Source organism: Acipenser ruthenus, chromosome 5 (assembly GCF_902713425.1).
Source record: "Acipenser ruthenus chromosome 5, fAciRut3.2 maternal haplotype, whole genome shotgun sequence".
NCBI classification, from domain to species: domain Eukaryota; kingdom Metazoa; phylum Chordata; class Actinopteri; order Acipenseriformes; family Acipenseridae; genus Acipenser; species Acipenser ruthenus.
The window spans coordinates 35,536,371-35,557,103 of record NC_081193.1 but is presented as its reverse complement, the minus strand read 5'-3'; the positions used below and the strand labels follow the sequence as shown (position 1 = coordinate 35,557,103).

General features: G+C 38.7%; 2 protein-coding genes across 3 annotated transcripts in view; one reads left to right on the top strand and one right to left on the bottom strand.

Annotated features, from left to right (window-relative positions):
* LOC117402841 (glycogen phosphorylase, brain form) overlaps positions 1 to 14,909 on the top strand; it is a 35,323-nt gene extending 20,414 nt beyond the window's left edge. The window contains exons 9-20 of the mRNA XM_059024106.1: positions 2,576 to 2,668; positions 3,009 to 3,155; positions 3,652 to 3,815; positions 5,834 to 5,948; positions 6,462 to 6,563; positions 7,075 to 7,222; positions 7,907 to 7,965; positions 8,510 to 8,651; positions 10,847 to 11,054; positions 11,339 to 11,473; positions 12,115 to 12,181; positions 12,918 to 14,909. Coding sequence (XP_058880089.1) covers positions 2,576 to 2,668; positions 3,009 to 3,155; positions 3,652 to 3,815; positions 5,834 to 5,948; positions 6,462 to 6,563; positions 7,075 to 7,222; positions 7,907 to 7,965; positions 8,510 to 8,651; positions 10,847 to 11,054; positions 11,339 to 11,473; positions 12,115 to 12,181; positions 12,918 to 13,070 — 1,533 coding nt within the window. The 3' untranslated portion in view covers positions 13,071 to 14,909. The remainder of the gene's footprint in view (positions 1 to 2,575; positions 2,669 to 3,008; positions 3,156 to 3,651; positions 3,816 to 5,833; positions 5,949 to 6,461; positions 6,564 to 7,074; positions 7,223 to 7,906; positions 7,966 to 8,509; positions 8,652 to 10,846; positions 11,055 to 11,338; positions 11,474 to 12,114; positions 12,182 to 12,917) is intronic.
* A 371-nt stretch (positions 14,910 to 15,280) lies between these two features.
* The window catches only part of LOC117402330 (lysophosphatidylserine lipase ABHD12-like), a 46,798-nt gene continuing 41,345 nt past the window's right edge, over positions 15,281 to 20,733 (bottom strand). For both annotated transcript variants that reach the window (XM_034003368.3, XM_059024107.1), the window contains exon 14: positions 15,281 to 19,572. In XM_034003368.3, coding sequence (XP_033859259.2) covers positions 19,539 to 19,572 — 34 coding nt within the window. In that variant the 3' untranslated portion in view covers positions 15,281 to 19,538. The remainder of the gene's footprint in view (positions 19,573 to 20,733) is intronic.

Here is a 20,733-nt window from a genome sequence, read left to right as displayed (position 1 = left end):
CCCGACTGAGTGCTACGTGTCTCTATATATACTGTTGTGCTGGGATTCAATTACTAATTAATTATTCACTTGAATCCCAGCACGTGAATTAATTCTGTGCAACCCCGTGCTCACATATTACATTTAACCAGCACGTGAAGTGATTTGTGCTCTCCTCGTGCCTAAATACAAATCTACACTTTTTAAATACACATGAAACACAGACCCGTTTACATCCCATGTACCAATGACTATACACCAACATTAACACACGCACGCAACATACAACAGATAACACACAAATGCACACAGGGGCGGGGCACTTTGCCACAGGGAGATACTGAAATTGAAGAAGGAATCTATGAAAAACATCTCGGAGTTTATGTTGACTCAGAAATGTCTTCATCTAGACAATGTGGGAAGCTATAAAAAAAGGCCAACAAAATGCTCGGATATATAGTGAAAAGTGTTGAATTTAAATCAAAGGAAGTAATGCTAAACCTTTACAATGCCTCATCTAGAATATTGTGTTCATTTCTGGTCACCTCGCTACAAAAAGGATATTGCTGCGCTAGAAAGACTGCAAAGAAGAGCGACCAGAGTTATTCCTGGTTTAAAAGGCATGCCATATGCAGACAGACTAAAATAATTTTATAAATATATTGAATAATCTATTCAATGTTGAACAAAGAAGACTATGAGGCGATCTGATTCAAGCTTTCAAAATTCTAAAAGGTATAGACAGTGTCGACCCAGGGGACTTTTCCGACCTGAAAAAATAAGCAAGGACCAGGGGTCACAAATGGAGATTAGATAAAGGGGCATTCAGAACAGAAAATGAGAGGCACTTTTTTACACAAAGAATTGTGGGAGTCTGGAACCGCACTCCCCAGTAATGTTGTTCATGCTGACACCCTGGGATCCTTCAAGAAGCTGATTCTAGGATCAATAAGCTATTAACAACCAAACGAGCAATATGGGTCGAAATGGCCACCTCTCGTTTGTAACCTTTCTTATCAAGCCAAGTACAAGGTTATCCTGGAAGAAAACTTGCTTCCTTCTGCTCTGACAATGTTCCCCAACTCTGAGGATTGGTTTTTCCAGCAGGACAGTGCTCCATGCCACACAGCCAGGTCAATCAAGGTGTGGATGACCACCAGATCAAGACCCTGTCATGGCCAGCCCAATCTCCAGACCTGAACCCCATTGAAAACCTCTGGAATGTGATCAAGAGGAAGATGGATGGTCACAAGCCATCAAACAAAGCCGAGCTACTTGAATTTTTGCGCCAGGAGTGGCATAAAGTCACCCAACATCAATGTGAAAGACTGGTGGAGAGCATGCCAAGACGCATGAAAGCTGTGCTTGAAAATCAGGGTTATTCCACCAAATATTGATTTCTGAACTCTTCCTAAGTTAAAACATTAGTATTGTGTTGTTTAAAAATGAATATGAACTTATTTTCTTTGCATTATTCGAGGTCTGACAACACTGCATCTTTTTTGTTCTTTTGACCAGTTGTCATTTTCTGCAATTAAATGCTCTAAATGACAATATTTTTATTTGGAATTTGGGAGAAATGTTGTCAGTAGTTTATAGAATAAAACAAAAATGTTCATTTTACCCAAACACATACCTATAAACATACCTGTAAAACCAGAGAAACTGATAATTTTGCAGTGGTCTCTTAATTTTTTCCAGAGCTGTATATATATATATATATATTATTATTATTATTATTATTTATTTCTTAGCAGACGCCCTTATCCAGGGCGACTTACAATCGTAAGCAAAAACATTTCAAGCGTTACAATACAAGTAATACAATAAGAGCAAGAAATACAATAACTTTTGTTCAAGTAAAGTACAAGTTTGACAAACCACAATTCAATAATACAGCAGGTAATAGTGATAGTTACATCAGGATATGATTAAATAGTGATAGTTACATCAGGATGTGATTAAATACAAAGTACTACAGGTTAAAAACTTGGCAGATTACAGTATTCTGAAGTACAGGATTAAATAAATATATATATATATATATATATATATATATATATATATATATATATATATATATATATATATATATTCTGCACCCCCCTCCCCTCCTCCATTTTCTGCAAAGTGAAAAACAATCCCAATATTGTAAAACAATGTACTGTAAGCAAATGCAGACATTTTTACACACCATAAAAAAGAGTATTTATTCTCTTAATTTGCCTTTACCTGTCTTTGAACTTCATTTGAGCTTGACCAGCCTTCCTTGTTCCATTCAAATCATGTGACAGTGTGACCTTCAAACCCTGAATGGAATGAGGAACTCTGTTCAGTCCTGGCCTCTAGAATTCTCTCGACAACCTCAAAGCTTGTCAAAGCCAGATTTAGAGAAAAATAAAAATAGCTTAATATTGGAACAACATAACCTACCAATCAGAATGATTGCAAATGCCATTAAATAGTAATGACAATATAAAATTGCACTTAAAAGGACATTTAAAGCTACTTTTTTTAACAAAAGAGGTTTGTTTTTATAGAGGGTTGTATCTGTTTTAAATTCAAGATGCAATAATGTATTATGTTTTCTTTCCAGGTGGCTATTCAGCTAAATGACACCCACCCGGCCCTGGCTATTCCTGAGCTCATGAGAATTCTGGTGGATGTGGAAAAGTTAATCTGGGAGAAGGTACTGTAAGACATTCTCTGCACCACTGGCACTGACATATACCTGTTAGACAAATATGTCATTGCTACTATGATCACAGCAATTCTAGTGTGGCCAATTATGACTAAACATTTAATAATAAGGTCAAGGTTTAATAGGTCATTTAAAGTCATGAGGTAGGATAGGATTATGATGAATTAACTCCATTGTCTTGCCAAGCGAAGGTGACATTTTTAATATAGAATGGAATTTGGCAGTCAGTTTGTGTTAGCTGCATGATGTCTCAAAGTGGGCTACAGGTAAAAAATTAATAATTATAAAGCCGATTGCATATTGTGAAGTTGTTTTTGCTCCTCCCCAGGCTTGGGACGTGACGGTTCAGACCTGCGCCTACACCAACCATACCGTGCTGCCCGAGGCCCTGGAGCGCTGGTCCGTCCACATGTTCGAGAAGCTGCTGCCCAGACACCTGGAGATCATCTACGAGATCAACCGCAGGCACCTGGATGTAAGGGGCACAGCAGCACCTGCTGAAACGGATCAGGAGGGACCAGTCATACATACATGTCTGCAGAGACATATCTATGTCAAGCTCATTTATTCTAGTTAAAATATTTCTAGAGCTTTTCATTTTAAAAAAAGCCTATTGAATTATAATTAAGCATCCCTGTAAGAAGAGATGATGGGTCTGATTTATCAACGTCTTTAAGTGTAATTGTCGCCATTTAAGGACTCAAACGTGTTTCTAAGTTGTTTGTTACAAGTTATGTAAACTTAAATAAAATTAAATAATAGTTTCATTTGGGCCTATAACAATATATAACTTTTTATATATCAGTATATAAAATTTGTTTCGGGTATGTGTACATGTTGAAAAGCCTGTATAAATATTTAGCATATATGAATATTGGGACTGTAGGTGAAATGTTTTTGAGCAGGTCAATTAAGTTTATTCATGAACAATGATTCCTTTAAATGAACCCTTCCACCTGTCTGCTCTGCAGAGGATCTCTGCTATGTACCCTGGGGACTGGGACCGGCTGAAGAGGATGTCCCTGATCGAGGAGGGAGACCCCAAGAGGATCAACATGGCCCATCTGTGTGTGGTCGGCTCCCACGCTGTCAACGGGGTGGCCAGGATTCACTCAGAGATTGTCAAAAACACTGTGTAAGTCTGCGAGAGACAGGGAGTTCCTCTCCATCATGGTTAGATCCCAGCTAGGGTGGACAGAACAGTGTCCTTAGGGTGTAGGGCCACCAAGAGCAGCCAGCACTGATTCAATGTGAGGAGTCTGAAAGGTTATCATTATGGATGGGCAGGTGATCATTCCTCAGTGATTAGTGGATCCAGTTGCTTCAGTGAAGTTGAGGGCTGTAAATCTGCAGAGAATTAACGGATCCCCATCGGATTTCTTGCCCACCGTGACCGAAACAGACTTACAATAAGGAGACACAACTTTTATATATAAATAATACCTTATTATTATTATTATTATTATTATTATTATTATTATTATTATTATTATTATTATTATTATTATTATTATAGGTGCCGGAAGGTGGTCAGGGACTGAGCAGTCCTGATCTCCATGGGTAGGTTGTTCCACCACTGAGGGGTAAGGGTGGAGAAGGAATGGGCTCTGGAAGCGGTGGAGCGGAGGGGGGGGTACAGCTAATCTGCTGGTGGCAGAGGAGTGGAGGGGGTATAGGGAGAAATAATAGTCTGGAGATAGGGTGGAACAGAAAGGTTGAGACAGCAATAGGCGAGTTCAAGTGTTTTGAATTGGATGTGAGCAGCGATAGGAGGGAGCGGAGCAGTGGTGTAGCGTGGGACAAACGAGGAATGAAAAAGACAAGGCAAGCAGTAGAGTTTTGGATGAGCTGGAGCCGACGGAGAGCAGAGGCAGGGAGGCCAGTCAGTAGGGTGTTGCAGTAGTCAAGGCGGTACAGTACCAGGGCCTGCACTAGGAGCTGTGTGGAGTGGTTGGTGAGGAAGGGGCAAATTCTGTATATGTTGTTGAGGAAGAAGTGACAGGGAGACGGTGTAGAGAGAAAACAGGAGGGGTCCCAGGACTGAGCCTTGGGGGACACCTGTGAAAGAGAGCAAGAGGCAGAGGGTGAGCCATGCCAGGACACCCGGTGCGTACGATCAGAGAGGTAGGAGGAGAACCAGGCAAGAGCAGTGGCGGAGAGTACCAGGTCAATGAGGGAGGACCGGAGAATAGAGTTGTCGACTGTGTCAAAGGCAGCAGAGAGGTTGACGGGAATTTGGACAGAGGAGAGGGAGGTAGCACGGGCAGGACTAGAGAGTTAGTGACAGAGAGAAGAGCAGTTTCAGTGGTGTGCGGGGCGAAAACCAGATGGAGGGGGTCGAGCAGAGAATGTTTTGACAGGAAAGCAGAGAGCTGGCAATGAACTGCTCACTCAAGGGTTTTAGAGAGGAATGGGAGGAGAGACTGGATGGTAGTTCTGGAGGAATGAGGGATCAAGGGATGAGTTTTTTTAAGATGGGGTGATGCACGCCTGTTTGAAGGCAGAGAGGAAACAGCCAGAGAGAGCAGAGAGGTGTTGAGAAGAGAGGAAATGAAAGGGAGTAAAGAAGGGGTAGCAGCCTGGAAAAGGCGAATGGGGATGGGGTCCAGAGCACACATGGTGGGTTTATGGCTCTGGAACAGGGAGCAAAGATCAGAGTCCATGAGGGATGAGAAAGAGGAGAAAGATGGTAGATTAGTAGGGGTTGCAGAGGGTGATGGGGAGTGAGTGAACAGAGGACGGGGTGGGTGGGGGAGGAGGCGAAGTATTAAAGAGTTTGCAGATGTCTGTGATTTTGGAGGAGAAGAAGGTGGAGTCATCAGCCAAGATAGAGGAAGGTGAAGGGGGGGTGGAGAGAGGGCTAAGGAGGGAAGAGAAGGTTGAGAAAAGTTTACAGGGATTGTTAGTAGAAAACTGAATGATAGAGTGGAAGTAGGAGCTTTTGGCAGAGGTGAGTGTAGAGGAGACGGAAGAGAGGAGCGAGCGATAGAGATCCAAGGCAGCAGGGAGATTGGTCAGGAACGTACCATTTGTACAACACATTAATCAGATATGTGACGCACAGCCCATTTCCACAAATGCTGGGTGGTTTTACATTTTATTTTGTCCAGTGTGTCTTGAGAAACTTTTAACCTTTTATTTTTCTCTTGTCAGTTTTAAAGATTTCTATGACATTGAGCCAGAGAAGTTCCAGAACAAGACCAATGGAATCACTCCAAGGCGCTGGCTGCTGCTGTGTAATCCTGGACTCGCTGATGTCATTGCTGAGGTACAAACTCACTCCTTGCTCACCATCCAGATTATTAGTGACTTCAAACCCCTCTGTGAATCTCTTGAACAATGGTGTTACTGCTGGAGTAATACAGTTTATAAATTTAGTTGAAGGGATTTTTCATCCTAGGAAGGATTGAGACTTAATCCTTTCTTAACCAAGTATTCTAACTGGACAACAGACACTATGGACTACATTCTCAAAGCTATTTATTCTAAATTGTCTCTAAATTCAAAATTTCTGAATGGAGAAAAACACCAAGTAAACATCTCAAATGAATAAGAAAAAGCTTAATACTTCATTTAAGCCCTTGAATTTTAATTCTGAGTTGTTGGTAACTTTATCGAGGTTGTTTCTCCTTTCTAAAAAACATGTGCTAATGGCAAAGTAGAGTAATTGAACAATGACATAAAAGACTAAGCACAAGTGTTGTTGGTAACTGTTTCTAATTTCTAATCTGAAATGAAATCCCAATACACCTTAATTAACCGCTACTTGTTGATGCTGTAGAAAATTGGAGAAGAATTCCTCACTGACTTGTACCAACTGAAGAAGCTGCTGAACTTCATTGATGATGACACCTTCATCAGGGATGTGGCCAAAGTAAAACAGGTAACGTTTTGTCAACTTGACAAGAATCTTCAAGGTAGGTTTTTAACATAAAAACTTGAGAGAGAGCATGTTTTAACAAAGGTGTTGTCATTTTATTACTGCATTTTTTGTTTGAGACATGTGTATGATTGCTGTGTCATTTTAGATGATATTTTCTTTGTGATGTCTTTTCTACATGTTTGCACTGGTGTGAATGTATTCAACTGGAGGTGCTGCCAAGTTCAAGGGTGGACAGGAACCGTGGTAACACCCTTGTATCCAGACCTCTCCTCTCCACGGTGCTCTCAGTCCTAATACTCCGAGCTGAGTCTTAAGAAAGGAAGACAGGATTAGGAAATTTAGTGCTGGGTGTATGGGTTAAACAGGTACGCCAGCCAATAGCTAGTAAATTATTTCAGGAGAATCAGGCCTATTTCACAAGGCTTCAACAGCAAGGCTAGAACTGTGGTACAGAGCTCCAACCAGTAAAGAAACACCATCACATATTCTAATTCTTCTTCTTTTTTTAAAGGAAAACAAATTGAAATTCTCGGCCTACTTAGAGGGAGAGTACAAAGTGGAAATAAATCTGGATTCTATTTTTGACATCCAAGTGAAGAGAATTCATGAATACAAGAGGCAGCTGCTGAACTGTTTGCACATCATCACTTTCTACAACCGTAAGCACAGCCTGCTTTACTTACTGTCTTATTGAAGGGGGCCAGACATCTATTAAACAGCATGAAGCTGCCATTTTATTACTGCAAGGTGGCTTATGTATTTGTTTACAGGTACTGTTTAGTAACATTTCTGAGCATTTTCACTGGGGCAGCAGTGTGGAGTAGTGGTTAGGGCTCTGGACTCTTGACCGGAGGGTCGTGGGTTCAATCCCAGGTGGGGGACACTGCTGCTGTACCCTTGATCAAGGTACTTTACCTAGATTGCTCCAGTAAAAACCCAACTGTATAAATGGGTAATTGTATGTAAAAAAAATAAAAATGTGTAAAAAGTAATGTAATTGTATGTAAAAATAATGTGATATCTTGTAACAACTGTAAGTCGCCCTGGATAAGGGTGTCTGCTAAGAAATAAATAAATAAATAATAATAATTTTCAATTTGTTTCCTTTAACCCTTTATATAGTATTTATTTTCTTACTTTGGAAGGGACAACACTACATAGCAGCCCTCACCTCCTTGTTTGTCCTCAGGGATTGGTCACCCAGTTATCGCTATGCTATGAAAACTCTACTGTATCAAATGTAGTGTGGGATAATTGATATTAAAACCGTGTTGTTGCCTCCCCAGCACATGTTTATGTTTTAAAGATTGACATAAAATCCAGATGTCCTTTTTTTCATTCAGGTATCAAGAAAGATCCAAATAAGCAGTATGTGCCAAGAACCGTGATGATTGGAGGGAAGGTATGCAACTTGTTTGTATAAAAGCTGCTTCACTAGCCAGCATTGCAGTGAGATTAGTGTCTTTGATTGTCTGTCATCGACTGAAAAGTTTCTTTAGTTTTACTCCTGCCTGTTCTATCGCTTTTACTTCCCCACAGTACCAGACAGCAATGCCCTGTTTAGCCATTGTTCTTGTCACCAGGGGTTCATTTGTAACCAAAAAAGATCTTATCATTAAGGGAGAGGGATGGCATTTTGGTTTATTGACCTAAAGTACAGTCACTCCCATATATTCTTCAAGTTCTATGTATGCTTGGTGCGTGTCTGTCTACTAATCTGATGAAGAGAAGTGACGACACTGTTGTTGTTAAGATTGCAAGCTGTTTTTTGGCTGTTTTGCTGTTTGGTGTGAGCTACTGCTCATCATTTGAAAATTGTATAATTCTCACCTGTCAGAAAAAGTAATGGATCTAGGATCCAGTGCGATCTGGCACAGATTAGCCCCTGTTTATTACTTATTTTGTACGGGCATGCAGAAAGAAACGTCTTGCTTGTTTTGTTAAAGGCTGCCCCAGGCTACCACATGGCCAAAATGATCATCAAGCTGATCACCTCCGTCGCGGACATTGTGAATAACGACCCCGTCGTGGGAGACCGACTCAAAGTGATCTACCTGGAGAACTACAGAGTATCACTGGCTGAGAAAGGTGAGATATTAAACAAAGAGATCAAATGATTCTGAAATGTATCATTTGTGTATCTTGAGTTATGAAGTCTGGCTCCTGTTCAGGTTCTTAAAGTGTGCATAAGAGAAAGGTTTCAGTATATAAACAATACAAATCTAGATTTAGACATTTCTTTAATTTATCAGTAAATTACACTTTAGGTCCAAAACCACTTTAAAGGTTGAGAACCACTGTGTCACAGAGAACATTTTTTTTTTAGAAAAGAAGAAAAAAAACACAAAGGCTCATTATACACTAAGAAACAGTGTGTGCTGTGCTGTAGTCTAGGCTAAACAGTGCCCCCTGCTGAGTGAGAAGCACTCTTTTTATATATATATATATATATATAAAAAAAAGGTTTCACTTATTGAATACTATCTTGAAAGTCTGCACAGTATCACGTTGTAATCTTCAAATTTCTTGAATTCTTTCATTTTTTTATGGAGTTTGGTCTGTGTAATTGGTCTGTGCTATCTCAGCAAGATTTTCTTCAGCATTATTGCTCAGATTGTCAACTTACCTATCAAAGATTTGGCTAATGCATATGGTTCAGTGCCACATGAACTTCTTTGGGCAGCATTTGATTTTTTCAGTGTACCGATGACAATAACAAATTTAGTGAAAGCCTAGCATTGGAAGACAAGTGTAACATGACTAATAAGTTGCCACCAGTTCCATCAAAACATTACACACAAAAGACAACATTCCTCCGCCCAAGAGACCCACCAAGAAAAGGTGTTAGAACCAAGTCTCACCCAGGACAAGTGGAAGCTGCTAGATATTGGAAAATGCTGGCAGATGTTGGTCAACGGCTTATTTTTCCACCTGAGATTGCCACCACTAACCTTCGACCAAATATTGTCTTGTGGTCTGGATCAGCACACCTTGTTCACCTGGTAGAGTTAACAGTGCCATGGGAGGATGCTGTAGATGAGGCATATGAGAGGAAGAAACTACGGTATGCTCAACTAGCCGCTGAAGCTGAACAGTGAGGATAGATAGTCTGGGTTTACCCCGTGGAGGTGATTTGTGGCACACTCTACAACCCAGTTTCTCAGAGATGTCGGATTCAGTGGCCAAGAGTTGTGTCGCACAGTGAAGAGCTGAAGCAGCAGAGAGGAGCAGCAACTGGCTGTGGTTGAGACAGAAAGATTCTGGTTGGGCATCTCAAGCACAATAGAAAGAAAGAAACGCTAATGTACGAGTAAGTAAGCTGAATTGAGTTGAGTGGAGGACAGAGGGGGGTGATGCTGGGACGCCAGAATCACCATCGAGCCCTCTTGAGGTGTCGTGGGCTAGTCGACGAAACACCAAGGATGGAAGGTGCCCACTTGAAGACCTCAGAGATGTAGCCTATTTAGCAAATGGATGGAGATGCAGATGGATCATATTAGTTTACTGTAAAGCTACGTCTTAGTTGGTGCTTATCTTGGCGAGAGCCGAGTTCAAATCAGCATGAAGTTTTAACATCTACTCTCATGTAAGGAAATCATTGGAGAAACAAATAAAATGAATAGACGATTGTATTAAAATCTAATTACAGATTACTCCCACAAAAGATGTATGTGCAATTTACAAACCAAAAAAAGTGATTTGGGAAATTATAAATTCAAGCAATAAACTTATTTGTTTTATGTCAAGTTAATTATTTATTGTTCCCAGTATGAACATACCACAGTGTCTATGATGAAACTCGGTTTGTATATTATTTAGCACAAATTAAGTATCATAATCATAGTCAGTCTTACAATTTTATACTGTCACACAATTTCTACATACAATGAATGATGTATCGAGTGATGAAACTAGGCTGGGTTTTTTAGCAGAGAATATGGGTATATGTTTAGGGACTTTCCTTCTGTTTGTCTGTATATCACACTACTGTATTTTTAAATATATGTATCATTGTCATCTACTGATAAGTCATTTGTTGCACAGCTATTGTCAAACAGATTTACTTTTAACTTTAAAAAGAGTAAATCTTGAGCAACTGAATTAAGTTTTTTTTTCTTCTCACAATACATTTTTATAAAGTAGGAAAGCATTTCATAAATAAAAGAGGTTGAATGTGTGTATCCTCATGTGTAGGATTCCACTCATGAAGCTCACTGCTCTCATGGTTCTTGTGTCTGTCTGTGTGTGTGCATGTTTGTGTCTCTGTGTGTTTGTTTTTCCAGTGGTGCCCGCCGCTGACCTGTCAGAGCAGATCTCCACGGCTGGCACCGAGGCCTCTGGCACCGGGAACATGAAGTTCATGCTGAACGGCGCCCTCACCATCGGCACTATGGATGGCGCCAACGTGGAGATGGCAGAGGAGGCCGGAGAAGAGAACCTCTTCATCTTCGGAATGAGAGTCGAGGATGTGGAGGCCATGGACAAGACTGGGTGAGTGGGGGGTGAAAACAGGGTTTGAATCTGACATTGAACGACGTATAATAGAACAATTTCAAAATGAATAGTTAACACCACTGATATATATATATTCCACTTGTTTTGTGATACTGATTGTCTGAACTGCATTAGCAGCTGTCATTTGATCATATCTTGGTTGGGGGAGCGGGGTAAAGGCCTACTTCCATATTCGGTCTTGTTCTTTCGGAAGCTCTGCTGTATTGTAGGATTGGAATATCATAACAATTGTTTGTGCAATGGCTTGGTGTCCCTTGCAGCTACAATGCCAGAGAGTACTATGATCGCATCCCAGAGCTCAAGCAGGTGATGGATCAGATCAGCAGTGGTTACTTCTCCCCCAAGCAGCCTGATCTCTTCAAAGACATCGTCAACATGCTCATGAACCACGACAGGTAAACCACATCAGCCACGAAGTCTCCTTATAGAAAATTTGAACCCATTTACACTTATTTTTTTATTTCACATTTGAAATAACATTTTTTGGTATGACACTAACAGCAGAACAACAGGAAACAAAGACAATATATAGCACAAACATTATCCACAATACAGTATATTCCACCCTTCTGAAATAACATTTTCAAGTTCCCTTTTGGGAGTGGGGAATCCAAAAAAAAAAAGTAATAATATTTCTTTCACAGTTTAGTGCAGTGAGTAATAAAAGTCAATCAACAGAGCAGCAACAGTCAGGTTCATGCAGAGAAAAAAGGAGTGAAGTTATCCACCATCCACGCCACATCATATATTTTTCGTTTAACCCATTTACACTTAAAAGTTTGACCAAGAACAGCTTTAAGATGCTTGGTACATGCAGAAAGACAATCCTCCAATTTCCCAGGTAATGTCAACATGACATCACAAATGGAGCCAGAGTATCTCTTGGCACTTTTGGCAAACAGGAGTCATTAGTGTGATGGGCTGCCCAAGGGACTATGACCCAGGTGTCCACTCTGACAGTGATAGGCAATTTATTTCATCAGTCTCTCCATGAGAAAGCTCCTCTGAAACTCACAGCCTTTATATTCCTTCACAGGTTCAAAGTTTTTGCAGACTATGAAGCTTATATTAGCAGTCAAGAGAAGGTCAATGATCTCTACAAGGTGGGTTTGATGCTATTCTGTCTCAACCCTACATGCTTTTAAGAGACTGAAGTATAACAACAACAACAAAAAACATCAAGTGCTGGAATAAAGAAATAGTGATGTAATAATGACATTATTCAGGCCCGGCCTGATTCTGCACTGGGGCTTCATACCTGCCAGGTTTTGTTCTTCACTTGTATTGTCTTCATATTGAAAGCACAGCCATCTGGCAAATGCACAGGGCCAGACAGGAGTTTCATTACCATTTGGAAACATTTTAAATACTGTTAAGCAAGGATTTTAAAACCTGCTGATATATATATTTTTTTAAATGGGCTAGGTTGAATGGATACACTATGAAGGAAGATATTTCCTATTGAATTCATTTGATATAAGCATTAAATTAGGATACATTCAATAGTTACTCATATTGGTGGTTGGAGTGTGCTTATTTGTGATTAGTTAATGTTTGTGTTAAAGTTAACTATGAATGACTCTTTACATAATTTGAATTTAATAAGAAAGTATACACTTGTTAATATGTAATAACATTTGAATTACAGGCACTTAATATAAAGTTTGACTGATTTAATACAATGATTTAATCTGCATTACCAAGAAAACAGTTTAATAATAAGAGCCTTTATTAAAACAAAAATGATAGATTGATAGATTATAAAGTGTTACAGCTGGCAATAACTAAAGCTTCTCACCCCCCATCAACTTCATCAACTTCATCATACATGTTTCACAGAATCCAAGAGAGTGGACCAAGAAAGTGATCAAGAACATCGCTGGCTCGGGCAAGTTCTCAAGCGACCGGACCATTGCCGAATATGCACGGGAGATCTGGGGAGTGGAGCCTTCAGATGTGAAGATCCCTCCTCCCAACGAGCCCCGAGAGTGAGAGGCTCCGGAGACACGGAGGAAGACCTCGGTGTACAGCAGTGCTCACTTCAAGGAAGCCATTCCGTTTTCAAGCGTTCCGGTGACATCACAGGGCCCCAATGCTTCAGTACTTACCTAGTACTGTTCAGTTTTGGCTTTATAACACATGCTACTTACTGTAGGTAGGAAATGTGGCTGGAGGCTACTTTAAAAGCACTTTCATAGTTTCATTATGATATAAAGCAGGGAGGCATTTTCATGGTCCTTTCTTCAGCACAAGCTGGGCCCTAACTCCCCTGTCAGGGACTAGGTGTGTAGCATGTGCTAAAAGAAACAATTATTTTCAAGGGCTTTCTCTTGTATAAGAATTGTCATCTATACTGACTTAAGCTCTATTACATTTTAATACATTTCCATTTCCAAACTGATTGTATTTGGAGGCATTTGTAGTTAGAGTTGTTGGTTTATGAGTTACATTATGCAGCACGTAGGCCATTATATGGGATCACATTTCAGTGAGGAATGGCAAACCCTGAAGCTGACACTTGCTTCACTTGATACTGTTATCTTTAGCACTGCTGTTTGAGTGTGTGTGAGTGTGTGTGTGTGTGTGTGTGCAGGGCATGTGGTTTTTTGTTGCAGCTAAAGGTTTGCATACCTCAACTCAATGGTCAAGTACTGTACATATGTGTGTTGACAGATTGCGGTGTGCCTCATTACTCAGTAAATTCACTGGTCAATAATATTAAAACTCATAAACAACGTTCAGACTTGTCTAACGCAGACACGGCATGTTTCAGTACAGGCATCAATATAAATATTCTACACGAGAGGTATAACACTCTTCTGACAGATCGTTAGACTGCATTAAGAAGTTTCTGGAAAATCCTTTTAATTTGAATGATTTTATGTAAAATGGGCTCCTATTGAATTTTTCTAGGAAAATAATTTTAGGAAGTTGTCAAGTTTATGTGGAGCAGTTGTATTTTGGATGGAATTGGCACATCACTAATGAGGTGTAGTGAAGTAAAAGTACAATAATGCTCAACATATGCCCTGGCTAGTTCCTTAGTTCCCAGAATACATTGGAGTGTGCTGCCCATGTCATTACCTGCTATGTAGAAAATTGACGACTTAGGTCTCTAGGTGTGGGTTTTTGTCACGAGTGAAATGAGTTTGGTTATTTTGATAGCCCTCTGTAGTTATATTGTTCACATACAATACACCTAACAGTTTTAGCAGAATTAACAGTCTCCCCATGAAAGATGCCCAGGAGTGAACGGCAGGGGCTGTGCAGACCTGGGTGGAGGTACATCAACAGAGCTGTGTGGGGAAGCTCTGATAGCTCTGCCTGGAACCTGATGTGATGCGGTGCTTTGTACGTTCTAAAGAAGGTAGACCTGGGTTCATACAACTAGAGGATTTCTTTTCTTTAATAAAAATAAAAACATGTGAAAGATTTAAAAAATGTTTTTTTTTTTACCCCAGTGTAATTTCCTGAAGAGAAATAAACACATTAAACTCAAGGGCTGTTAAGTACTGTGCTGTTGTTTTTTACAGTCTAACATTAACCAGTATTTTAAAATGATACAGTCTGGTTGCAGATGATTACTGGAGAATAACTAACTAATTTGGAAGTTAGGTTAAGAATAATTGGTCTATAGCATCATCAACTATATTGGACTTTCCCAAAAATAAAAATCTTGTGTGAAGCACTTCGAATTTCACGGCTTTTTACCAAGACAAAAAGGATTGCTGTGCATGCTTCCAACAGCACCTTTCTATTGTCTGTGTCTTGTATCAGTTGTTTGGTGTTTTTGAATTTATGGCGAATAAATAAATCACAGAATGTATACAACTTGTATTTGTTTTATTTTTATATTACTATTTTATTTTATAAGATTGAACGAACTGTATGCTTCTTTCTCCACACACGCAACTGATTTTTATTATCCTTAAAATTACCTTTAAACTGGATAGGTCTACTAAAATGTGTAATAATTTTTTGTGTAAGACTCAGTTGGAAGTACCAGGCATGTACTGTATTGTACATCCACACAATGTTGAAAAATATGTGAAATAATTCATCTTTAACTGACAGCCACCACAAATGTAATAGTAAAGAAGAACACAAAAACATTCTGCTAGATGATTGTTACTAGGCATATTTCAGCTGCTATGGTTCTGAAGAACTGCCACTTCGTATGAAAAATGAAACAAAACCAAACACACATTTTCAGGTACTTTTTTATTTAAAAAAAACATACAGAAAATAATCCTTAACCATTGAGCCAAGTTTAGGTTTAGCAGCTTACAAATAAAAGGAAAAAAAAACTAAATCAACTGACCATGCCCTCAAAACAGAATTAAATCTGTGTCCTCAAAAATGTAACGTTAGTATTATTGAAGAAGCAGGTAAAGGTGTAATATACAGTACATTTTCCAGGTTATTTAGACCTTGTTTTAACTCGGTGTTAAATTCACACAAGACTTCATAAGAAAGGCAAATATTATCTACTAGCAGTATTATTATATTATTATTGCACTTAGTAAAACAGACATTGTACCAGCAAGCATTACCTTATGAGTTCATAATCCGCATGTGCGGCACAGCAAAGACATGAATATGTACATTGCTGTGGTTTATGATAACTTGACCTATCCATTTAGAAAAAGGATTCAACAAAAAGATACCCCTGTTTCGGTTACAAAAACTTAGAGCAGAACAGCGCAGTGCCAGTAGAAGTTGATATACGTGAACCCATCATGCATCCGTACTGGGGCGAAGACTGTCAGGCTTCTAAGATCTTGTGTTGGATGGTGCTCAACTATGCCAAAATACATCAAGCTAGTTTTGTGAAACTGTTACAAGCTCTTTCAATTATTTTGACATTTACCAACACTGCTGACTGTGCACAATCATTGTAGTTGGTAGACACCTCTGCCTTTTGAAAAGGTAAAATGAGAAGTGAAGCACCCAGCTTGCCCCCTCGATCTGTCTATACCACACGTATCGTAGGAAATTGCTGTTTATTCAAGGTTTTTTTTTTTTTGGTACATTGCGACATAAATGACAGATTTCAAATGATGGCTTCACGCTTACTTAAATCCCTCTGATATGGCTTAACATTGGATTTACCTTTACTATCAGTAAATATACTTGTAGTCACCATTAAACCCAGTTCAATTACAATAATGAATATGAAGATAACAAATGCAGCATAGCTTGAGCTTCATCTGGGTCGACAGAACTGTTTTTGGGACTAAAACCTCTTTGCCACCCTTATGTAGAATTTTTTTTTTTTCCTAAATTAATGTTCATTAAAAATGCATTGTCTAAAACCTCAATGGTAACTGTTACAAACCATTTCTGTAGCTGCATGTTTCCAGTGCACTCAGATGTAACCTGAATTCCAGTGTTGATCCTGTACTAATACCTCAAAAATACCCACATAGCAGTATTACAAATCTAATGCAACTCCTGTCATGGGAATGGAGATAACAACGATTTTCAGGTATAACCCTTCAAAATAGGGGGTTTCTTTTTATTCCTTTTTGGAAAGAGAATTCAACAGCTTTGCAACTTATCCATAGAAGCTGCCTTCTATTTTGTTCAATGTAACAATTTGAGAATGTTAGACATTTGTGGAACAAAAATAAAGTAATAATAAAATTAAAGTTTAGCCATGATATTACATAAATTAAAAAATAAAATAAAAAAACAACGCTTTAGATTAAGGACCTGTTATAAGCAATTAATACATCCAGAAATGTGATATCAAAGATGTATAGTAATAATCAATAGTTAACCATTATTAATAACAGGCGATAAATGTTGCCAAAAAATAAATACATTAAAATTACTTTTTAAGACAACACTTGCAATTACAATTCTACATATTGGAAGAAAATCTGATTAAAACTGAAAACACCAAAAAAGACACCAACAAGAAAGTCAAAATGTTTGTCTTCTAGGCAAAGATATTTTTGTTTCACTGGAGTGAACTAAAATAATGATCTCCACAAACCACTTTACTCCAGCAATGTCAGTTTTCCATACTTACTACATTGCTCGCCAAACCTCATCCATTTATTACAAAAAACTGGATTTGCTCACCGATTTCAGATACCAGTAAACTGTCCATGATAGTTCTAAATTAAGATGTTGCATTTCATTTCAACAAAAACTTAGTAGTCAAACAACTCTGTATAACAACTGCTCAAGAGATTAAATAAAAATAGCCTTCAGAGGCTGCCTTTTATATTATTATTATGATTTGTTTATTCAGCAGATGCCTTTATACAAGGCGACTTATAGCTAAGTGAAGTGACCACTATAATAGGTGTTTTATTTAAAAGTTTACCCAATAACAAATTAGAATAATGAAATTCGATTTCCTTTTCAAGATGTTTTTGAACAGAGGGTAATCTAACAATAGTCATGTGACAGTTCTGACCTTGGCTGTCATATGGGAGCTGTAATCGGGTGAATTACCTCAGTTGAGTGGGAGCTGTAAAATAATGAATATGTGTTTTATTCAAGGAATTTATAGGTGGTCTAAAATACAAAAGTTTGACTGTATTGAACAGGAGTGTTAAACAGCAATGGAAGATCTACATCTTTGAAATGGAGTATTACTTGTATGTCAGTAATGCAATAACCTTGGTTATTAAAGTGAGTTCAAAAACCTCCATAGGTTAGATATGTAGATATGTGATGAAACTTCTTTCTTTGTTTTACATTATACTTCAAGCTGTAAAAGAGCGGTGCAGCTGCCTCTCCATATCAAACCTCACCCCGTGCCCTATCCTATTCCAGTTCTACCAAGACTGACAGGATATGTCTATTTCTTAAATCATTCAGTAAAGGATACTAGTACTGCAGGTATACAGCTTTTAAAAGTACAAGCATGGTTTTGTATTCATTTCACTACTACTGATTTTATTTATTTAATTAATTAATTAATTAATTAATTAATTAATTAATATTTTAATTAATTAATTAATAAAGATTTAGTCATTGCCAATTATTTTGTTATTATTTTCTCCCCAATTTGGAATGGCCAATTATTTTTTAGGCACAGCTCCCGCATCGCTACCACCCCTGCGCTGACTCGGGAGGGCAAAGATGAACACACGCTGTCCTCCGAAGCGTATGTTGTCAGCCAACCGCTTATTTTCACACTGTGGACAACGCAGCTCTCGGGCACCTTACAAGCAAGCCCGTAGGTGCCCGGCCAGACTACAGGGGTTGCTGGTGCGCGGTGAGCCGAGGACACCCTGGCCGACCTAACCCTCCCTCCCCCCGGGCGGCGCTCGGCCAATTGAGCGCCGCCCTCTGGAAGCTCCCGTCCTCGGTCGGCAAAGTAATTTCCTGGACTCGAACTCGCGACGTCCAGACTATAGGGCACATCCTGCACTCCACACGGAGCGCCTTTACTGGATGCGCCACTCGGGAGCCCCTCACTACTACTGATTTTAAAGTCAGTGTGGTGCCTAGAAGCTTGGAGACCCCTCTACTCCTAAACAGGTCAGAACATGTCCATATATCTAGGAGGCAGTGTGGTCCAGTGGTTAAAGTCCAGGGCTTGTAACCAGAAGGTCAACGGTTCAAATCCCACCTCTGCCACTAACTGACCCACTGTGTGACCCTGAGCAAGTCACTTAACCTCCTTGTGCTCCATCCTGCGGATGAGACATTAAATCAATGTCCTAATGCACAGTTCACAGCCTACCTCTGTAAAGCGCTTTGTGATGGTGGTCCACTATGAAAGGCGCTATATAAAAATAAAGATATTATTATTATTGCCCAAATATTTATTTGACTAAATACATTCCAGCAATTACTTTTAACATCAACCTAGGCCATTTTGGGATATGTGTATAAATGTGCAAGAGAAACAGTTAAAACCTGTTCGTAATGACTGTATAGAAAGGAGGGCTAAAAGGATACATTTACATATATATTAGTACGACGGTGACATTTCATACTTTTTGGGCTCACTTCAATGCAGCGGTAAACACACCACTCTGCAGACACACAGATAAATACAACATTTATCACTGGGCTCTGTATTTAGGTAAGGATATTGGACTTTCCCTTCATAGCGGATGCAGCATGTTCATTTCAAAGCAACTCCAGTATTTTCATTATTATTTAGATATGATGTGCAAATAATCTCACCCAGACCCTTCTTTCTTCTTCATTTGTTTCGTGAGGTTCGCGATCCTAGTTTGCAGAATTAGTGCATTTTATCTTCTTTGTGCTCAAGTTATAATTATTATTATTATTATTTTATTTTTTATTTTTTTTACTTAAAATGACATGCTTGTACCAAAAATAAAAAAACACATAAACAGATCCAATGTGTCTGTCTCTCGCTGTCTTTTTCTTTTTGTTCTCAGTTTTAAAGGAATGACAGAAATCAAGAAAGCATCTTCTCATGCTGATAGGGGGAACAAATAATCCAGACTCCACAATGTGCAGCTATAAATGTGACTCGGATGTGCTAAGGAAGTCCCTGGAGAAAATAAAAAAATAGAAACCAATAAATACAAATATTAACCCAGTGCACACTTCTTTATAAGCATATTTTACCATTGCAAAAATTAGACTAAGATTACATAAGTGCGATGCAAGTAACAATGCAAGTTCTCAGCTTTATGTGAGCCTTACAGAGGGTCTCATCCACTCACTTCAGAGAAGTCTGTTTTTAATGGTATTTTTTTTTGTAGCAATTACTAAAAGCACTTCTAGCAGATATTTTAATGCTGCATCCCAGTGCAGAGACACTGAAACAATTATAGGAAAAGCAGCGATTGGCTGTGGAGGACAGCATAAGCATGTAGGAGTTGAAATGTCTTCTGGTAGAAATCCAGATTTAATTATGATTTGTTAAATCACTGCTTTTCCTATGATTCATGTGAAGAAGCACTTAGTACATTCTTCACCAATTGCTACAAATTATATTTATATATATATATATATATATATATATACACACACACAGATATATTTTTATTATTACTTTTTGCATCATCTAGAGTTTTAGAATTAGACACAAAAAAATAAAAAATAAACTATATGAACATAATTTAGATCTTTCATGTAATCAAAGGCAGTACAAAATGATACTGCAGAAGACTACCAGAAGTCATGATAGTAGTACAATAATTCATGTTAGATTTCAAAATGTCACATTTTTCAATTTTTTGTTAAGTATAACCTACAAAGCAGTATGTAGTTCGACATGTTAATGTAACATTATACAGCAGGTTTTAATCGACTTTATGAAGGAAAACATGTTCATTTATAGGGTGATGCATAACTTTTGGCCATAGCTGAACATGCTTACTCTCACATACACATCTCGCAGCAAAACAATGTCAGACTGATGCTTGACGTAGAACATCCAAGATTCACAAAGAGGTGACCTTGTAACACAGACGACTGTTCAGCATGACTAGCCTCTGGTATCTATTTGTTAGGGCATTACCACTCAGGCTACAGAGAACATAACTGTTCTGTGGTAATGCTATTCGTATGACGATTGTTATTAACTTTAATAATGTGGATTTCCTCTTGACCTGAAATGAACTTTGTAACGAAAAGCACAAGGTTTAACATCTCAGCAAGTAGAACCACTTTCAGTTTAAAAACTATGTGGAAGACACCTACTACC